Source organism: Sinocyclocheilus anshuiensis, unplaced genomic scaffold (genome assembly GCF_001515605.1).
Source record: "Sinocyclocheilus anshuiensis isolate Anshui unplaced genomic scaffold, SAMN03320099.WGS_v1.1 scaffold373, whole genome shotgun sequence".
Lineage (NCBI taxonomy): Eukaryota > Metazoa > Chordata > Actinopteri > Cypriniformes > Cyprinidae > Sinocyclocheilus > Sinocyclocheilus anshuiensis.
Window position 1 is genome coordinate 9,038 of NW_015537962.1, and position 20,821 is coordinate 29,858.

Sequence of the window (20,821 nt, forward strand, 5' to 3'; positions counted from 1 at the left end):
TCATTAAATATATAAATTATAACTTTCTATAGAGAGCAGTTGATTGTGTACTGAGAGGATGTATGTTCTTTTTTTACATAATTGTTTCTCTCTCACCACTCACTGCAGAAACAGATTGAGTGCAGCTTTATGAGAGGAGAAATGACACCATGGCAACCAGTCAACAAAACAAATGAGCTGAACAATAGCCCACCCTCACTGTTCAGGCTCCCCTGCTGATTGGATGAGCTGTCCAAAAATGCAGCTCTGCAATTAGTCAAAGTGACTGTCGGTCAAATACGACCTTCCCACAGAGCAGGTTAGTCTGGGGCAACAGGAGACAGTACTGCACTGATTTGCTTTCTCATAGATTTTATTTTATTTAAGGATATTGATCCTGTCTGGCTTTGGAAACCGGAGTGAATCGAATGTGATTTAGTTTAGTTTAAACATTTGTTTGGAAACTCGCACATCATACATACAATGGTAGTGGGCAAAAAAGTGACAAAAGAAAGTATTCTTCCATTAGTGTGTGAAGATGATGGAGATGAAGGTGGAAAAGAAGATGATTTGGGAGGAATCGCAAGCAGGCCGGTCAGCAGACCCAGGAGTCTCTACAGCAGAGGAAGTGTGGATGGCCAAGTGAGTGTCCCTGCTCAGGTTTTATGCCATTTCATATGCTTGTGTGTTAAGAAAACAAATGATGAGGGTGAGTGGGCTCAATGTCATTCAGCCAAGTAGCACATGTTCCTTTCCACATTCTTTCAACCAATGAGATTTTAGGATTTAGTGGAAGTGATAATATTTGGCATATGATTGGTTGAACACTGGTTGCTGACATTCCAGATCCCTTCTATAGTACATGTCCAATGGTGTGAAAGAAGGGAGTGTGAATATCTTCAAGTTTATGAATATTTTCAATACACAGTCAATAAATATGAATGATTTTAGTTGGAAAAATGCTTAATTTTTGAATGCTCAAAGTAAACATACAGTGTAAATTTAATAGACATTATTTTAACCCAGCCACAGTTTAGCCACCATAAAACCATTCAAATTATATCATAAATCTGAATAATATAATACACTACCGGTCAATACATTTTCTTTGTTAATATTTAATTAGCAAGGATGTACTAAACTGTTCAAAAAAATTATATTTTATATAAATGCTGTTCTTTCTATTCATCAAAAAATCTGGAAAAACTATGATTCATGGTTTCCACAAACATATTAAGCAGCATGACTGTTTTCAATATTGATAATAAGAACTGTTTTGCATCAAATCATTAAATTAGAATGATTTCAGAAGGATCATGTGACACTGAAGGAGTAATGATGCTGAAAATTCAGCTTTGCGTCACAGGAATAAATTACATTTGAAAATATTTCCAAATATGAACAGTTATTTTAAATTGTAATAATATTTCTCAATATTGCAGTTTTTATTGTATTTTTAAGACAAAAAAAATCCACCAGAAACTCCTGCTCTAGCATTATATTTTGATCAAATGATTACAATATGATTGGCTTCCGACCTGTTTCTTCTTCTTCTTTTGCATCTCATTGGTTTTCTCAACTTTTTGATGCTCTCTCTGCTTGCTTCGCTCCACTGTCAATCCCCCGCATGAGCCTGTCGCTCAGCTCCAATAGAGAATGATTTGTAAACGCCCGCTCATCTCAGCACCAGTGGGCACATACAGTAACTTTGCAACCCCTCACCGCAAACCATCTGGCTTCATTCTGGTATGTGACCAGTTTACAAAATCCAATACATTCCTGATTAATAAAATCAAGTTCTACACTATGTTTTTTTGCCTCGCAGTATGTTTCACTTGGAAATATGTCACATTGCAGAAGTAAAATGGCTTGTGAATGGTAAGGTTGTGTGCCATTCAGAAGTGAAACAGAAATTCATGTAAGTGTAATTTTTAACTAGAGAAGCAGAGTTTGCCGAAACAGCCATGGAATGCTGGCTTGACAAATTTTTGTTTGAAAGTTTTCAAAGATGCTTAAAAAGCCTTTGAAGTTTGAAGGTTTATGGGCCTGATAGATAGATAGATAGATAGATAGATAGATAGATAGATAGATAGATGGATAGATGGATAGATGGATAGATGGATGTATGGATGGATGGATGGATGGAGAACGAATTTTGCAAAACTGATGAATTCTCATTACTGAGAAGATGCTCTGTGTCCTTCTGCTCAGCGAGTGTCTAGACCGCCCAGCCAGCATCAAAGCACAAGAATGGGCCTTCAGGATAAAGATTGTGCAAATGAAGAAGCTGAGGTGGATGAAGGTGGAGGTATCCATCCAGGTGATGAACAGCAGCAGGAGGAAGAGAGTGTCATCTGTGACGAAGATTTTGACACAGACCTGGAACTCGACAGATTTCACAGTGAGAGTTCTTATTAAAAGTGAAAGTGTGAATATGAGCGGACAGAGAGAGAAAGAGTGGGCCGATGGGGGGACGTGGGTGAGGCACGTTCTGATAGAGGGTGTCAAAGAGCTAAGGGGCACAGAATATGATGTTGCCACTCAACGGGGAATAAAACAGGCAAACGGCCGTGAGTCATGCTTGTAATTTCAGACAGGTCTCTCTCTCTCGCTCTCATTTTTCACCTGCTTGTTCTGCAGATACCGAAACACCTACACACTCCTTTACATATACATAAATCACGGCTCCATCCATCTCTCACTATCTCTCTGATGGCTGTTTATTCAGCTTATTAGAGATAGCCATCTGCTAGATTACTGCTGTGTGCCTCCGCATAGCTTAATGAATGGCTTGGGGATTTTCCACATTCATGATAATTGCGCATCTCAATGAGAAACAATGATACATTGTTGTCGTATTTGGTTTACAAAGTCACACCAGTTCATCTCTTTTGATGTTAGGTTGCACGCGTGAGTACGGCACATTGGTTATTTTCTGTATCGACTGCATCGATTAACTGTGCTTGCTAAGGAAAGTGTCACTATTGTTTTTGCTCATAAGTCAGAATGATAATAGTAAACCTCTAACCTTATTTTTTTTAATTTTAGTGCGTAACTTGTCCCGCGCCATTGTCATCAATGATACCTCAAATGCCTTGAGATGTTTTATTGTTTTTCTAAGCAGTTATTCTTTATGTTTTTGTTCTATGTTGTGTATTTTTTGTTTATTATTATTATTATTATTATTGTTATTAGTAGTAGCAGTAGTAGTACTATTCTTAGTTTTATTATTATTAGTGTTATTAGTATTATTATTAGTATTTGTAGTAGTCGTAGTAGTAGTTGTAGTAGTATTGTATACTGTACTTATTATATTGTATTTATCTTTCTTGTGCAGGAGAACTTTAGTACGAGAAAAGTGCATTATAAATGAAATTTATTATTATTATATATTATTATTCTTCAGATAGACAGTAAATTAACAAAAAAAAGTTTTGAGTGAAAGGGCTGTCTGGACCCCTTGACTCTTGCCAAACGTTGACTCTTGCTTGGGCTAAGTAACTACCTAAAACACACAAAAAAAAAACACCTAGCAACCACATCGCAATGTATTCTGAGAGGTATTTTGATCTGTTCTAGATGAAAGACGAGCATATGACCCTACAGGACAGTCCAGCTACAGAGAGGCTTGTAAGATGCTAAATGTAATTCCAGTTTCCTACTTCCTCCGAAATATGAACCAGAGTGAACTCAACATGATGCATTATGGGCTGGGCTCACAGGTAAGAACAAAGAAACTGATTTAGGGGGCGTTTACACAACACAGTTTTCTTTGGCCGTTCATTTACAGTACACAACAACAGCGATTTGAAAACAGGTTTCATAGTGCAAGTTTTTGAAAGCGATACAGTTATCGTCTCCATGTCAAGTCAAGTCAAGTCACCTTTATTTATATAGCGCTTTATACAATACAAGATTGTGCCAAAGCAGCTTTACAGTGTCAAACAGGAAAGTGCTGATAATGCAAAAGGACAATAGAAAACAGTCAGTTTTTCCATGTAAACTCTTCAGTCTATAGGTAGTGTTAGTGTCTGTGCACAGATGCATAGTATAAGTGGCATCGCCAACTACTGGCCTGGCCTGCATAATTCAGTGTTTTCCGCCGTTTTCACGGATCTGTGTGAACAGGGATTGTTTTGACTGACAACATTGTAGTTTGTATGTGTACCCTTGATGTCAGACTTTAAAAGAGAGATAAATTAATACAATAAAGTGCAAAAGTGCCCATTCTCTTTTCAGCAGACTTGATTTTGGATGTATTTTTTTCCACTAATTTTTACCACATAGAGATTTTTAAAGAGTCTTCGGTAAAGAATTAGAAGACATGAACTAAACCAACAAGCCATGATAAAGCAATAAGCCCCAAGAAGCCGTGGTTTACAGTAAATTTATAACAGCTAAAGGGGCGTTGTTAGGCACGACGCGAAGCGGAAGCTAAAACCCCCTTAGCTGTTATAAATTCACTGTAAACCACGGCTTCACAGGGCTTATTGCTTTTATAAAACTGTTATTCCATATACGTAGTACGGTTTCACAAAATAAAACAGAGCAAATAGTGTAATGATATAAATAAAAACAGTATTCTTCCACCAAACAATGTAGTTCCTCAGAATCAGTTGTGGTTGCAACAAAGTGGTTGCCAAGCAACTCGCAAATGTAAACAAAGGTGTATGTTTGTAGAGTAATTTACAACAGCTTCGAACGTGGCTCAGCCAATCAGAATCAAGGACCGGAACTATCCGTTTTATAAGGTGAATCAACGAATTCCAAACTTTGATTTGAAGTAAAAAAGTATTTGAAATTGGACAAAGGTACAAGACTCTGTACTTAAAAGCTTTAATAAGAGAAATAACTACAATTCCATGAAGCACTGCGAATGACAATCAAATAAAAAAAAAGATGGAGAAATATAAAATGATTGATTTAAAGTTGATGATTACTACATTTACATTTATTCATTTAGCAGATGTTTTTATCCAAAGCGACTTACAATTGATGATAGAATGACTATAGAAACAATATATTTTACATTTAGTGCAAAATATGCACATATACTTAAATTTAAGTAGTTTGAGAGACTTTATTACCTCATTCGTAGTGTTTAATGGGCACTAAAGAGTTTTTCTGGTACGATTCTGGTGGAGGTTTCATTGCAGAATCATGGGTAATGTAATTTTTCACCAAGAATTACACGGTTAAACATGAATTATTTAATAATAAGTTGAAATAATATGGACTGATGGCTGCCTACAACAAAAGCATACCATCAATTAACAACCTTATAGATCACAGTAGGTCTGTCTTTAAAGGTTATTGTTCAAAATCAATTCCCCTATAGTGAAAAAGTGTTTACTTCCAGAGACTGTTGCATTCTATAAGGGTAACAAAACAATGATAAACATTTTGAAAACTTTCTTCTGTAGGGTACCAAAGCTCTGGCGATTTCCATGGTAACCAATACCTCCATCCTGAAGCTGAATCTGCGAGATAATTGGATGGAGGGAGTGGGCGGGGCTGCCATTGCTGACATGCTCAAAGAGAATTGCTACATCACAGGTGACTTTCTGCAGCCCCGCACATAACATAACATCACAGCACTGCCTTGTTTTCTCTTGGGCTTTTATTTGGGATTCACTAGTAGTGTGAACTTCAAGTCTGTTTGATCTCATCTTGTCATGTTTTTTATAGAGGAACATGGGGGCTGGACAAGTCTGGCACTTTTAAAACCCAGTATCTTGCGAGGTGTTTTAGTATGTTGGCATAACAAATTCCCGTTATGGATTTCCAAACAGGCCCAAATTTCCATAGACATATGGATTGAAAACGTTTATACGATATTAAATCATGCTAAAAACATCCTAGTAACATGTTAAAATACTAACAGTGTGTTAAAACATGTTAGAAGCATGCTAACAACTTGCTAAATTATGCTAGCAACAAGCTAAAATGTGATAGTAATGTGTTAAATCCTGCTAGAAACATGCTAGCAACTTGTAAAATTATGCTAGCAACATGTTAAAAGATGATAGCAATTTATTAAATTATGCTAGAAACTATGCTAGCAACATTAAAAATATTAAAAATGTTAGCAACATGTGAAAACATGCTAACAATGTGCTAAATCATTACAGAAACATGCTAGCAACATGTCAAAATACTAACAATGTGTTAAAACATGTTAGAAACATTCGCTAGCAACATGTTAAAAGATGATAGCAATGCATTAAATTATGCTAGAAACTATGCTAGCAACATTAAAAATATTAAAAATGTTAGCAACATGTGAAAACATGCTAACAATGTGCTAAATCATTACAGAAACATGCTAGCAACATGTCAAAATACTAACAATGTGTTAAAACATGTTAGAAACATTCTAACAACTTGTAAAATTATGCTAGCAACATGTTAAAAGATCATAGCAATGCATTAAATTATGCTAGAAACTATGCTAGCAACATTAAAAATATAAAAAATGTTAGAAACATGCTAAAAGATATGTTAGCAACATGTGAAAACATGCTAACAATGTGCTAAATCATTCCAGAAACATAGCAACATGTCAAAATACTAACAATGTGTTAAAACATGTTAGAAACATTCTAACATATTGCTAAATTATGCTAGCAACATGCTAAAAGATGCTAGTAATGTGATAATTCATGCTAGAAACATGCTATTAACTCGTCATATCATGCTAAAAACATACTAGAAACTCGTTAAATTATGCTAGTAATATGCTAGCAACATGCTAAAAGATGTAAAGTGTTAAATCATGCTAGCAATGTGCTACATTATGTTATCAACATGCTAAATCATGAAACCAGGCTCAGTGGGGGCCAGTTCTCCTCTGGCCAGACGAACCAACATGGTGTGTTTAATTCCAGGCTGCATCACAAATCAGATTGTATTGCTATCATTCAGAGTATGCATCCAGTTCCTTCTGCTTGAAGATTAGGATACATCACATGGTGACGCCAGCAATGTGTTAACTCGTGCTAGCTACATGTTAGCAATGTGCTAAATCATGCCATTTTATTGACTTTATCTGACTTCTCTGGGTAAAAACATACAATGGGGTTCAAATGTCTAGAGACTGCTGATGAAAATGTAATATATGCTATCCAATTCAAAACAACATAGGCTACAGTACAACTGTTTCATAAGTAATGTCAAGTTATTAAACAAATATTGTAGCCATCATTCACTGTGCATTTCAAAATTTTTATGATCGTGCTGTTGATTCTGTAGCAATCCCTCAAGATATTAGCCTAACTGTAAAACCTATTTTCTTTCCCAGAAATTGATTTGTCTGAAAACCGGGTGGGTGAATACGGAGCCAGGGCTCTGTCCAGCATGCTGTTGGAAAACTCTACCCTATTCTCTCTCAACCTCTCAGGGAACCATCTGGACGAGCGAGCAGCCAGACACCTGTCCCCAGCTCTGATCGGCAACCAGAAACTTCAGAACCTCGACCTGAGTCACAACAGATTCGGAGATATAGCAGGTGTGAGATGATGTGAAAGCTGCTGGTGAAAGGTTCACTGCTTGATTACTGCAGACCTCCAAATAACTTTGTTTTTAGAGGGGCATTTAGTGGTTTCGGGGCATTTGGCTGCCACATGTTGAATGGTTATGTGTAACGATTGGACTGGAAGACTACAATTTCATGGCTACTTAGTAGGACGAGTACTAGAAAAAAACAGCTTGAGATTTGACCTAACACATGCATAACAAAAAGAACATTAACCTTCAATTAAGTATTGCACAATGGGAATGAAATTAAAATGTGTCCGTTTCACTTACTTTGAGCAGTTCATTATACTGATGATTTTACAGCACTACAGAGTATAATAAAAATGTCTAGACACAAATTTGGATAATTTAGTTTCAGTTCACCAAGCAAAAGATTAGTTGCCTAGTGCAGTGACTCTCAGTACTTAGACAGGAACCATTGGAGAGTTTCACTGCTTTATTAAAGCTATGGAACTGAAAAAATAACAGGGCAAAATGTGATGTTTTTTAATTAAGTAAAAAATATGAATATGCAGCAAATCTCATTAATTCAATTCACTTTTGAATTATATGCAACTGATTCTTTATTTTATTTATTTTTAGAGGAATTTTATTTTTATTTTAGATAAATAATAGCCTACCTTTTGTACTTTACATTTATTTTTTACTCACAGTTCACTGACACAATTTAAATGAAATATAAATGCAGTAATTAAATCTGTGATCTGTCTATATGCCTATAACTACATTTAGGCTTCATAAAAAAAAAACGTATTAAGAGTAAGGAAACTGCTGCCATGATTTGACGCTCCAACACATGCTGAACATGGCAGACAAAGCCTTTTTTTTTAAGAATTATTTTTGGTGTTTTATGGCTTTATTTTGATAGGACAATAAGTTGCCAGGAAGCGAAGTGGGAAAGCGAGAGAGGACAGGTTCAGCAAAGGTCCGCGAGTCGAGACTCGAACTCGGGACACCTGAAGTGCAAAGACGCTACATGGCGCGCCACCCGGCGCCATTGGCGAACAAATTCACATTCGTCCCTGTCACCGATCTTTATGTTGTTGCAAAAAACCACTGACAAAACACAATCCACTGTGATTCTATTTGAGTAGAATATATAGTATGATATATAGTAGCTGTCACGAATCCGGTCCGTGGTCTTCCGTCTGCTTGCCACAAACTGTTGCACGTCACCCTGGACTACATTTTCCATGCTCCATTGCACTGATTGGATTCACCTGCAGCCAATCAGACACACATTATATAACAACCACTCAAATCCTTCTCTAATGGCCCAGTATTGTTTGCGTATATCACTCTCCTAGTGGTAACACATTACGGAGCCAGGTTTCTGTCCTAGTTTCTAGTCCTTAGTTCCTAGTCATAGTCTTGTCTTGCCCGCTTTCACGTGTTAACTGATTCTTGCCTGTTTATCTTGGATTAACCCTTTGCCTTTCTGTTTCGGACTGTGTTTGCACCTCGTCTGGACTATTGCTCATGTTACTGGATTTCCCCTCTTGTCAAGCCCTCTGGATAGCGTTTGCTGTCAACTGACTCACGCCCGTTTTGGATTACTCTTTTGTCTTGCCCTCAATATACCTGTTTGCCATTGTCAGAACCGTGCCTGTTTTATGACCACGCCTTTAAATAAAAGCTTTGCAGATGGATCCGCACGTCTCACGTCTCAGTCGCCCCGTAACAGTAGCCTAGCGGTAATGTAATCACGCTAGAGAACAGAGAAGACGTTAAACGACAGAATGTTGGCCTTTTTTTTGTTTTTTTTTTTGGCCAAAGAAAATCATCAAATATCGCCAAAATAGCTCCTTGTCACAAAACAATAATAAAGTCGCAGCAACAATGAGAAAGTCGCTAAATTTGGTGACAAAATGCCGAAATTGGCAATACTGTCCATTTCCGAGTCTTTGCTAAATTAATCATTTTTTAAACGAATCGATTAAATGCATGATTCCGTGGCTTAGTTTCGTTTCGTTACTGAATAAATCATTGTTTGAATGATTCGCTGACTGAACGATTCAGTGACTCACTCATAATAACAGTCAGATGTCGCCATCTGCTGGCGGAACTGTATGTGACGTGCAGAGATACTGGAAAATCCCATATTCTGACAGTCTGTCTGAAACGCGTAAATACACACAAAACAGTGAAAAGTCTGCCGCTTAGTTAAACACGCTCAAAGACCAGAAATGTTGTTTAATATCCAGTATAAGTTAATATGAACATATTTATTTTTCTGGTGTCAATGAAAAGTTGATTGAGGTGTGTTGATGAGGCTATGTGGGTACACAAATATTGGTCTAGTGTGTTATGTCTAATGAGAGGTGATGAATTTGCTTTTAAACAAACCTTTATCTACAATGTTATTTTTAATATTTTGATAAATGGATGTCATGTCAGTGGTGAAACCTGCTGATAAAAACCTTCAAATCCGCTGTTTTCAAACACATCTGGCTCACTAGATTATTCATATCTTTCTGTGGGAATGTATGGAAATGCAATTTTCCAAAATAATGTTGTTTTTTAATAGCTAAGTGCTCTCTTCTTAACTGCAGTGCAAATTGGAAATAATATTCAGCTACAACACAAGCACAATATCTTCATATCCAGAGGGCTGGATCTCAAATGATCTAACTCATTAACTCCAGTATGATGATGAGGGATATAGAGTACAGTCCTAAAGCCCCATAGCTGTCAGCATGAATGACAGAGTGTGAAGATAGGGAAATTGCCTCAATAAAATATTGCATATAGTAATCAAGAGGAACTCCTCCATGACCTGCCATGATTCATACATCCTTAACAGATTCCACTGGCACATCTCTGTTCATATTACATATGGTGATGGCTTTCTTTTTATAATCATAGACTGCTTATTCTTGGCAGGCTACCCTGGTGACCATTGCAAATGTGGTCAATAAGGCCTGATATAGTTATGTATATCAAATATGATATTCATTGATTTTTATGTTATTATTATTTAAGAGCTTTGAAAATGGTAACAGTTTGAGGAAATGTGACACCACCTTTCAAAAGTCTGGGTTCATTGAGATGTTTTAATACTTTTGAAAGTCGTGTCTTATGCTCACCAATGCTACATTTATTTGATTAAAGATCCTGAAAAAACAGTAATATTGTGAAATATTATTACAGTTTAAAATAACCGTTTTCTATTTGAATATATATTTTAAAATGTAATTTATTCCTGTGATGCAAAGCTGAATATTCAGCATCATTACTCCAGTCTTCAGTGTCACATGATCCTTCAGAAATCATTCTAATATACTGATTTGCTGCACAAAAAAACATGTATTATTATCAATGCTTAAAACCGTTGTGAAAAAAATATTTGATGAATAGAAAGTTTAAAACGGCATTTATTTGAAATAGAAATCTTTTATAACATTATAAATGTTTTACTGACACTTTTTTTATCAAATTGAATGCATCTTTGCTGGATAAAAGTATAAATTTCTTTTGAATAGCAGTGAGCATCTCTCAAGTTTCTCAAGTTAATTGCCATGACAAATGAGTTAACATTTATATTTTAAGGGAGGTAGACAGGGTACTAAACTAACTAAAGCTCAGAACTGGACGTTTGCAGGTTCAGTCCCCTCAAGGAGTAAAATATGAATTATCGCATTGCACGCTTGAGCAAGACATTTCATCTCAGGTTACTCCAGAGGGATTCTGCTTCTAATAAGTTGCTTTGGACAAAGGTTTAAACTAAATCTGTGGCTCTCAACTGGTTTTAAATCAAGGACATCAAGTTGTGACCAGTACATAGAATAGTTCATGGAAAAATAGTGTGTGAAGTAAGGCATAATTTGGCATCATTATCACAAAAATACAGTGTCAATTTATTAGAAATAAAATCTTTTCCAGATTATTTTGATACATACTTCTGCAGATTATTATATTATATTATACTTTTTTTTTTAACTCGCCTACACAGGGACCATTATATTTTGGGCCTAAATTACTAGTTACTAGCCAGTTAGATCATACAGAAATTAAATTATAAGTAGAAGACACAATAATACACTGAATTAATAACAGTAACTCCCCCATGTTGCTCGTCTCCATCTTTCTCCTCCCCTCAGGGGAAATCCTTGGTGCTGCTATTGCCGAGAACACGGGAATGAAGTCACTCAATCTGGCTTGGAACTGCATTCGAGGAAAAGGAGCCATTGCATTTGCTAAAGGCCTGGAGGTAAGAGGAAAATAAAGTCCATCCTCTGCCAGAGTCACTCACTCATGCTAAGAACTTACTTTGGCTTAACATCCATTGATCAAGTCAGGATTTAACAACGCTGTTTGATCCAGCATCTATGCAGTAAAAGTGGTCTTATCATTGATTTTGAAGGGAAATATCTTCGTGCGAACCGTGGATTTGTCATACAATGGCCTGGGCAAAGAAGGAGCTGTGGCTCTAGAGGAAGCACTCAAACACAACAATACACTGGAGGATCTGAACATCAGGTACTGTTGTCATAGATTATACTGTAACTGTATTTATGGAATGCATCACCTATGAGTCCATTTTTTGAAGGCCCACCTCACCTATTCTTTTCTGTGTGCACACAGTTCTTGATTTATTGCCATAATTATGAGATGGTAGACAGTTGAAATTGTTTAGCGTTTGTCTGCTAAATTAGTTTAGTTCACAATGCACAGTTATTCATGATTTATTTGTAGTGGTGAAATCAACAAACACCAGACTTTGCAAACAGTCGATAAACTGACAACCAGAATAAAAGTATCTCAAATGCTTAAAATATTTCAGTATTGTCTTTTTTCTTTGTCTGCAGCAATAATCGCATACCACTTGAAGGAGCCATCCATTTAGCGCTGGGCCTCAAAGTGAACACGACTCTACGAATTCTCAAAGTACGAATTAGATTAAAATAGTAACAGCAAGGCATAATTGAAGCAAGCATGGCTTTTAATCTTAGACTTTTAGGTCTGCGTCAAAAGAGATTTATGACATTTCTATCTTTGTTATGACTAATTTTGTTGGTTTTCGGTACGATCCAGATGTCTAGGAACCCAATGCAGTCAGCGGGATGCTTCGCCATTTTAAAATCAGTTCAAGCAAACCCAGAAACTGCAGTTGAGTTCTTAGAATTCTCTGTGAGTGAATCTTTCCCATTCATTTATCATATTTCCTTATGGTTTTCTGTCTCTAACATCAGTTTCTCGTAGGATATTTGTGTGGACCAGGAATTTGAAGACTTATTCGAAAGCACCAAAGAAACACTCCCAAACCTCCAAGTGAAACATGGTGGAAAAATGAATGCTGCACTTAAAAAGAGCTGAAGTTTATTCAAAATGTGTATAGGCTTATAGAACGTCAAGTGTATTTCTGAACTTGCATAAAACTGAGACTCTAAACTGATTTGAATCTCGCTCCACACTCCTCCACATGGTAAATTGGATCAAGTCACGGTTGATGGATCATGGTTTCCGGCATTAAGGGAATAACGGTTCGGTAGAATAATGTTTAGAAGAAGAATTGATGACTTTAGTGACCATAGACTTTAGAACATTACTTACAAAATAGGTAGTTGAGATGATGTGTGAAGCAAGCTAGAATTTGTTCAAAAGTTTGGGGTCGGTAAGATTTTTAAAAATGTTTTCAAAAGAAGTCTCTGATGCATTTTTTGGATCAACAATTCATTAAATATTATGAAACATTATTACAACAGTTTTGAATATATTTTAAAATGTAATTTATTTCTTGTGATGCAAAGCTGAATTTTCAACATTATTACTCCAGCGTTCACTGTCACATGATCCTTCAGAAATCACTCTAATATTTAAAAGATTATTATAAATGTTGAAAACAGTTGTGCTGCTTCATATTTGTGTGTAAACCATGATATAAATTTTTCAGGATTCTTTGATAAGAATGTTCAAAGAACAGCATTTATTTGAGCATTAATACATGTATTAATTTCTTTCACTTTTGATAGATGCATGCAGCTTCATGGCCTCATTTAAAGGGGTCATATGATGCTGCTAAAAAGAACATTATTTTGTGTATTTGGTGTAGTGAAATGTGTTTATGCAGTTTAAGGTTAAAAAAACACATTATTTTCCACATACTGTACATTATTGTTTCTCCTCTATGCCCCGCCTTTTTGAAACGCTTCGATTTTTACAAAGCTCATCGGTCTGAAAAAGCGAGGTGTGCTGTGATTGGCCAGCTATCCAATGCGTTGTGATTGGCTGAATACCTCAAGCGTGAGACGGAAATGTTACGCCCCTCACCATACTGTTGATGCCGTGTCCCGGCTCTTCTTTATGCACCAAGAGCTTGTAACACTCCAAAGAGAAAGGAAAAATTGAAATCGCATCATATGACCCCTTTAATGTCGACTACATGAAATATTTGTATTTCTAAAGCTTATTTCTCAAACTGCAAGACTTTTCAAGTGAGGTGTCATGTCCATGTCACACACATGAAATCTTCCTTATAAATAATTACCATAACCATAGTTTCTGACGATTTACACCATGGTATGTCATTAGTAAAAACACAGTTTTGGATTTTTATATAGACACCCTGCTGAGAAAACCAACGAAGACCTGCAAACTAGCTTAGGCTGGTTTAAAGGGGTCATATGATGCTATTTTAAAGATCATTATTTGGTGTATTTGGGGTAACAGAATATGTTGACATGCTTTAATGTTCAAAAAACACATTATTTTTCAAATACTGTACATTATTGTAGGTCCTAGAACGAGCCGTTTTAGGTAGGCGTGGCTGACTCTTAACTTTTATAAAGAATATCTCTTTGGATTTGAGACTTTAGTCTTTGCAACTTTACAGATCTTCTTTATGCACCAAGAGCTTGTAACACTCCAAAGAGAAAGGAAAACTTGAAATCGCATCATATGACCCCTTTAAGATGTTTTTTTTTTTCTCAGGGGGTTAGTATAAGAAGCTTTTAGATTCTGACATTTTAATTTGTAGTAATCCTACTATGGTATAGGCAGCAAACATGGTTGCCTATTGCATTTGATCGGATTTCCTTATTATTATTATTATTCTGCACGTTTCCACCAGAAAACCTTTAAAACTAGTCAAGAAGCAACCCAGATTAGTCTTGTTTGAAAAGTTTTTGTTTTCTTTGACTGGATTTTAATTACATCAGCGAACATATCAACAGAATAATCATCGTGATAACGAGTTTCTAAACTTCATCGAATCAAAGGCGCACATGAAGCTGAAGTCCAACAGTTCACGCAGTCAAACATTAACTCAGACAAACGCGCGCGTCGCAACTTCATGTAGACGTGAATCTACAAACAACACGACAGAAGAATGGCGACAGCACGGTCTCTACATATCATCAAGAGCCAGCAGCATTACCTTAACAAGGTGCATTCAACAGGGCTGGCCAGGTAATGTACATTTGTCACGGACAGATGCGTGTAGCACGATACGATTGCTAAATTAATCGGCAATGCAAGTAAAATTGCAGATCTAGAGTCCATTCAGTCACATATTCAGTATGCGGGCAGTTGATGAATAATATGGGCATAATCTTGCTTTTAAACATCAGGGCTTTATGTTAAAATATATGTGAATGTATAAGGTAAAGTGTAGGCTTAATGTGCTGCATAAAAGCGTCCTGCAGTCTGACAAGGGGATTTTTAAAGTGCATAAATTCAGTTACTCAAATTATCGCCCACAATGCACAGGTAATATTGCGAGATTTTTCCAATGAAATAACCTTTTCCTCTGACATTCCAATAATTTCTTTGAGCACTTAGTTGAACTTGCAGTACGTTTGGTTTTCATAAATCAAGTTTGTCATTATTATTATTATGATATTTTAACAGATTAGCAGATTTTAACCATAAATAATAAACCAATAAAACAACAACAACAATAACTTCAGGCTAAATCTACTAAAGATATAAAACTAAATCTACTTTTACATATTTATTTACTTGTTTATTTTTTGTTTTTATGAATGTAGTTTTTATTATTGTTATTATATTTTAGCAGATGCTATATTATATTTAACCATACATCTACTTATTAAAGTAATAATATCTCTCTCTCTCTCTCTATATATATATATATATATAATAACTTTGTCTCCACAGAGAGGAAATTTGTCCTCAAACTATGTAAATCTACAAAAAGTATTTTTACTGACAAAATAAGGAGTGTTATCTAATTGTGCATCTCATTTGACCCTGATTTGATTTTAACCCTGTATGTACTGTAAGGGGAGGTTAGCTATTAGTATTAAGCGATAAAAGTTAATATTAAGTCATTAAAACTCTATGTTTAATAATTATTTAAGATGGAATTTAGCATGTCACACTGCCGGCCTTTGCTGTCTCTGCTTGAAATGTCACATCAACTACCCATGTGCATACTAGCTTTTTATAATATTGTGCATTGCAGCTTGTGATGCATCACTTGCTGAAACAGTATTGCTTGTGAATCTTTAGAGGCTTTGCGAATAAAAGTGATGAAGGCTGGTTGAGTTCCATGTTTGCACACAAAGTGGATGCCAGGAAAGATGCCCACTCCAATCTGCTCTCCAAGAAAGACACCAGCAACCTCTACAAGATTCAGTGTGAGCTAATGAATCTAAAACCTTCAAGGATGCGCTCAAATGCTTAGGCCTTGGGAGAAATAGTGCATGCAGTATAGTTGATAGGAATTGCTAAAAATATCCCCATGAATGAATGATGTGCTTGCTTGTCATTTTCCTCCAGAAAAACAGCCTAAACTGCTTGTTTTGTACTAATTGTTTTAATAAATCATCCTCCAAAGTGTTTATTTGTAGAATTCTTTTGTTTTCAAGAGACCAGCTCTGTGAAGAATGGTAATGAAAATTGGGTTTAGAAAAATGAGGGTGATATTTCATTAAATGGTTGATTTGAGTGATAAAAGTTTCACTAAATTCAAAATGTTTACTTCAACTACAGTAGAACATCTAGAACAAATAGTTTTTAACACTGCAAGATACTGGTCCATTTGTCTTTCCTGACATCTTCGAATCCTGTTTTTTTTTCTTTCAGTTCACAATGTCAAGCCGGAATGCATGGAGGCATACAATAAAATGTCGTAAGCACCCTTTTGAGTTTTACAGTATATAATGCTGATAAAGTATGGAGTCTTGATTTCACTATGACACTTGCAGGCCTGCCGTGTCTAAATGTGATGTACTTTGGTTCCTTGATTGTCCTATGTGACCGTGATATGTTATCATTAATATAGTACCAATATGTCCTGCCCCAATTCCTGTTTCAATAGCAAATACATCAACACAGGAATGAAAACTGCATGATAAATTATTATTATTTTTTTTTTTAGCCTATTGATTATATGATTTTTTTTGTGTGTGTGTGTGTGTGTGATTTAAGTTTAAAACAAGTTTAAATTAATATTTCTAAATTACTCCTACTGTCAAAATTACTCTTGTGTCTAAACTACTCTTGTCTCGTGTCTATTTTGAGGGATGAGGTACAGAAAGAACTTCATCGGGATGCAGATTATCCATGTGAAGTCGTTGGAAGCTGGAACACCTGGTACGGTGAACAGGATCAGGCAGGTGAGATGGAAGAACATATTTTTGTATTATGTTTTTGAAAAAAGTCTCTTATGCTCACTAAGGCTGCATTTATTTGCTCATAAATACAGTAAAAAAGAGTAATGCAGTGAAATATTTTTACAATTTCAAATTGTAATAATACAATGTTTGAATATATTTTAAGATGTAATTTATTCCTGTGATGGAAACGTTGAATTTTCAGCATCATTACGTCAGTCTTCAGTGTCACATAATCATTTTAATATGCTGATTTGCTGCTCAAGAAATGTAACAGTTGTGCTGCTAAATATTTTTGTGGAGAACAGCATTTATTTGAAACAAATCATTTGTATCATTATAAATGTCTTTATTGTCACTTTTGATCAATGTATGCATCCTTGTTGAAAAAGAGCATTAATCTCTCTCTCTCTCTCTCTCTCTCTCTCTCTCTCTCTCTCTCTCTCAAAAAAAAAAAAAACTAACCTAACTGACCCCAAACCTTTGAAAAGTATTGTTTTTAAAGCACCAGATTTGGTTTGTTTAAATATCTGTTAGATGTTTTATATATCTTGTTACAGTGCTAGAGTGACACATGCTGTTTTGTGTTTGTAGTGCATCTCTGGAGGTATTCTGGTGGATATCCTGCTCTTACAGAGTGTTTGCACAAACTCAACCGCAATATGGTATTTCACACATCTCTGTGCAATTAAATTTTGGATTTAAGAATGTCAAAATCCATATATTGTTTGTCCTTTATCAAAATGTTTCCTGTGCAGGTGTATCTTGCATTTCGAAAAGAGAGGAGTAAAATGTTGATCTCCCGATGCAACCAGCTTCTTCTGGAGTTTAGTTTCTGGAATGAGCCTGCGCCCAGAAGCGGCCCCAACATTTATGAACTGAGAACATATCAACTAGTAGTAAATGGCATTTAATTATTCTGTTTTAAAGAGACACCTTTTTATTCAGGCCATCCAAGATGAGCTCTGTTGTCATCAGAACAGATCTGGAGAAATTTAGTTTCACTTGCTCACCAATGGATCCTCTGCAGTGAATGGGTGCCATCAGAATGAAAGTCCAAACAGCTGATAAAACGCCATAATAACTCTTCCTCCAGTGAAAAAGTATATCCCCTCTTGTCCTCTCACATCAAAATCCACTGACACATTTGTTTAAAACTGTTTTGGACTGTTTTTGGTTGGGAGTGATGCTTGATCTATGAACATTAATCTCCTAATTCAGATGAAACAAATATTTAACTGGAGATATCAGTTATTATGGATAGAGGACTCGTATTTTAGCTGGAAGTAACAGCTTGAAGTTAAAAACATCTTAATGATGGATTTGTTTCTTACAAACAAGCAGCTTTTTGCTTAAGACATTGATTGATGGACTGGAGTTGTGTGTTTGAACTCTCATTCTGACGGCACCCATTCACTGCAGAGGATCCATTGGTGAGCACATGATGTAATGCAAAATTTCTCCAAATCGATTCTGATGAAGAAACAAAGTCACATCTTGGATAGCCTGAGGGTGAGTACATTTCAGCAAATGTTACGTTTTGTGTGAGCTTTTCCTTGAACTTTTTTCTCTGTTTTTGTCCTGAAATTACTGAATGAAGCCCGGAACTATGATCGAATGGGGAAATAATTGGTAAGTTTGTGTGTGAATTGTAGAGTTTAACTTAAAGGGATAGTTCACCTTCAGTTGCTGGTCCCCATTGACTTCCATAGTGTTCCACACTATGCAAGTCAGTGAGGACCAGCAACTGAAGGGGAACTATCCCTTTAAGGAAAAATACTGATATTATATCACCATGTTGCGTATTTAATCTATTTGATCATGTTCCAGGGCTCGAGCAATCAAATATAGACAGGAAAACAATGAAGCAGTGGGTGGTTTCTTCACACAGATCGGTGAATTGTATCTTGTTCATCATTTATGGGGTAAGAACATCCTTCACTGAGCACATATCTTTTTCTGGTCATTGCATATTATTAGGTGCTTTAAAATAATATTTTTAATGTGTTTTAGCCTATAAAGACCTGCAGTCCAGACAAGAGACCAGAAATGCTGCTTGGTTAAAAGAGGGCTGGGATGTCAATGTGCACTATACAAGTGAGTTAGAACAAAGACAGCGGGTGTTTGAAATACAATATTGGTGTAGTGATTATTGCATACTGCATAATATACTGTATACTGCCTGTCTGTTTAAAAAGTATGTGCACATATTATTTTAATGTAGCTTTACAGAGTTATACACTACTGTTCAAATGTTTTTTTTTTTACAGTAACAATGAAGACATTTTAATTCCTATATTTCAATTACAATAAAAACAGTTTCCACAAAAAAAAAAAATTAGGCAGCACAACTGTTTTCTACATAATAATAATAATAAATGTTTTTAGAGCAGCAAATCAGCATATTCAAATAATTTCTGAAGGATCTTGTGACACTGAAAATGTAGCTGTACCATAACAGGAATAAATTGCATTTCAAAATACCTACATTAAAACAGAAAACAGTTATTTTAAATTGTAATAATATTTTACAATATTACTGTTTTTATTGTATTTTTGATCAAATAAATGCAGCCTTGGTGAGCATAATTCTTTTAAAAACTTTAAAAAGTCTTACAAACTGCCAAACTTTTGAATGGTAGATTATGTTTTAATATGCAACCATAAATGTTTCAAACGGTGTTATCCTTCATTGCCACTTTTTTAATTCAGTGTTATCCGCTTTTCTCTGAAATAAAAAAAAAATGCTATTTGCTATTTTCAATTATGTAAAAATGTCTTAACCTTTGGCAGTCTGATCAAATAATGAGTCAAAAGGGAGATTTGGGAATTCTGGGTATTCCTTGCATAAAGTAAATGTGCATACTTCTCACAGTATGCTAGAGTAGTGCAGAAATATGAATCAATTCAAAGCACAATCAAAGTGTTTTCTTTGTAAACATCGCCATCTGGTGAATTTCAGTAGAACTGTTAGAACTGTTCCGTACATTCAAACTCGTTTATTTCTGTTTTTGACAGTGCCTCTTATCCAGAAGATGGAATCGAGAATTATGATCCCCATGGAACATTCACCTCTGCAGTAAAATCCACAGTGTTTCACCTGTGATGATACCAAATACACAATCCACCAGGAGATCTACTGTTCTGACTTTACTCAAACACATCTGAAACAGATGATCACGGTCTTCAGGTCCTCTTGAAGTAGACAGCAAGTAGACTGCAAGAAGGCAAAAGTGTGCCAGTGTTGAAGCCAATCTGAGAACTACAATGACAGACCCCAGTGCCTTTGTGTGAGACTGTTAAAGTATATATATAATTTAAAAATTACAGTCTTGTTTTTAGTCATCATTCTCCTTTCTGATGCATCATTTGGCCTGTTGGAGTGCTTGAGGAAACTGCCTGTCAGCATAGCTCTTTATCTACAATTAAAAGAAATGTGTTCAATTTAACGCGTTTATCAGAATACTTCATTTTAATGTTGTAAAATTTAAAACTCCAGTTTAGGATAATAAATTTCGAAATAATTTCTGTTGACCTGTCATCTGTAGTCTTACACTATATTCGATTATTATTATTTTATAATAATTTTATGATATTACCATGCTCAGTTTCAGTGTATATAAAAACTTAGCAATGTAGCTGGTTACCTATGAAACAGTCCCATTTTAAATGCTGCTGTCCCTTTAAAGGGGTCATATGATGCTTTTTTAAAGATCATTATTTTGTGT

At 35.6% G+C, this 20,821-nt stretch overlaps 2 protein-coding genes across 2 annotated transcripts; both read left to right on the forward strand.

Annotated features, from left to right (window-relative positions):
- Positions 1-462: 462 nt before the first annotated feature.
- Positions 463-12,979, forward strand: LOC107667596 (leucine-rich repeat-containing protein 74B-like). Its single transcript, XM_016459309.1, has 10 exons — positions 463-621; positions 2,191-2,380; positions 3,559-3,701; positions 5,403-5,535; positions 7,280-7,486; positions 11,616-11,725; positions 11,879-11,994; positions 12,324-12,402; positions 12,550-12,645; positions 12,718-12,979. The coding sequence occupies exons 1-10, from the start codon at positions 463-465 to the stop codon at positions 12,829-12,831; spliced, it is 1,347 nt and encodes a 448-aa protein (XP_016314795.1). The 3' UTR covers positions 12,832-12,979.
- Positions 12,980-14,502: 1,523 nt separating this feature from the next.
- On the forward strand, positions 14,503-20,617 carry LOC107667606 (protein NipSnap homolog 1-like). The gene is made up of 10 exons (XM_016459319.1): positions 14,503-14,922; positions 15,988-16,115; positions 16,564-16,609; positions 17,002-17,096; positions 17,688-17,758; positions 17,852-17,992; positions 18,694-18,725; positions 18,924-19,018; positions 19,107-19,190; positions 20,112-20,617. Exons 1-10 carry the CDS (start codon positions 14,843-14,845, stop codon positions 20,174-20,176), a joined length of 837 nt encoding a protein of 278 aa, XP_016314805.1. The 5' UTR covers positions 14,503-14,842; the 3' UTR covers positions 20,177-20,617.
- The last annotated feature ends 204 nt before the right edge of the window (positions 20,618-20,821 follow it).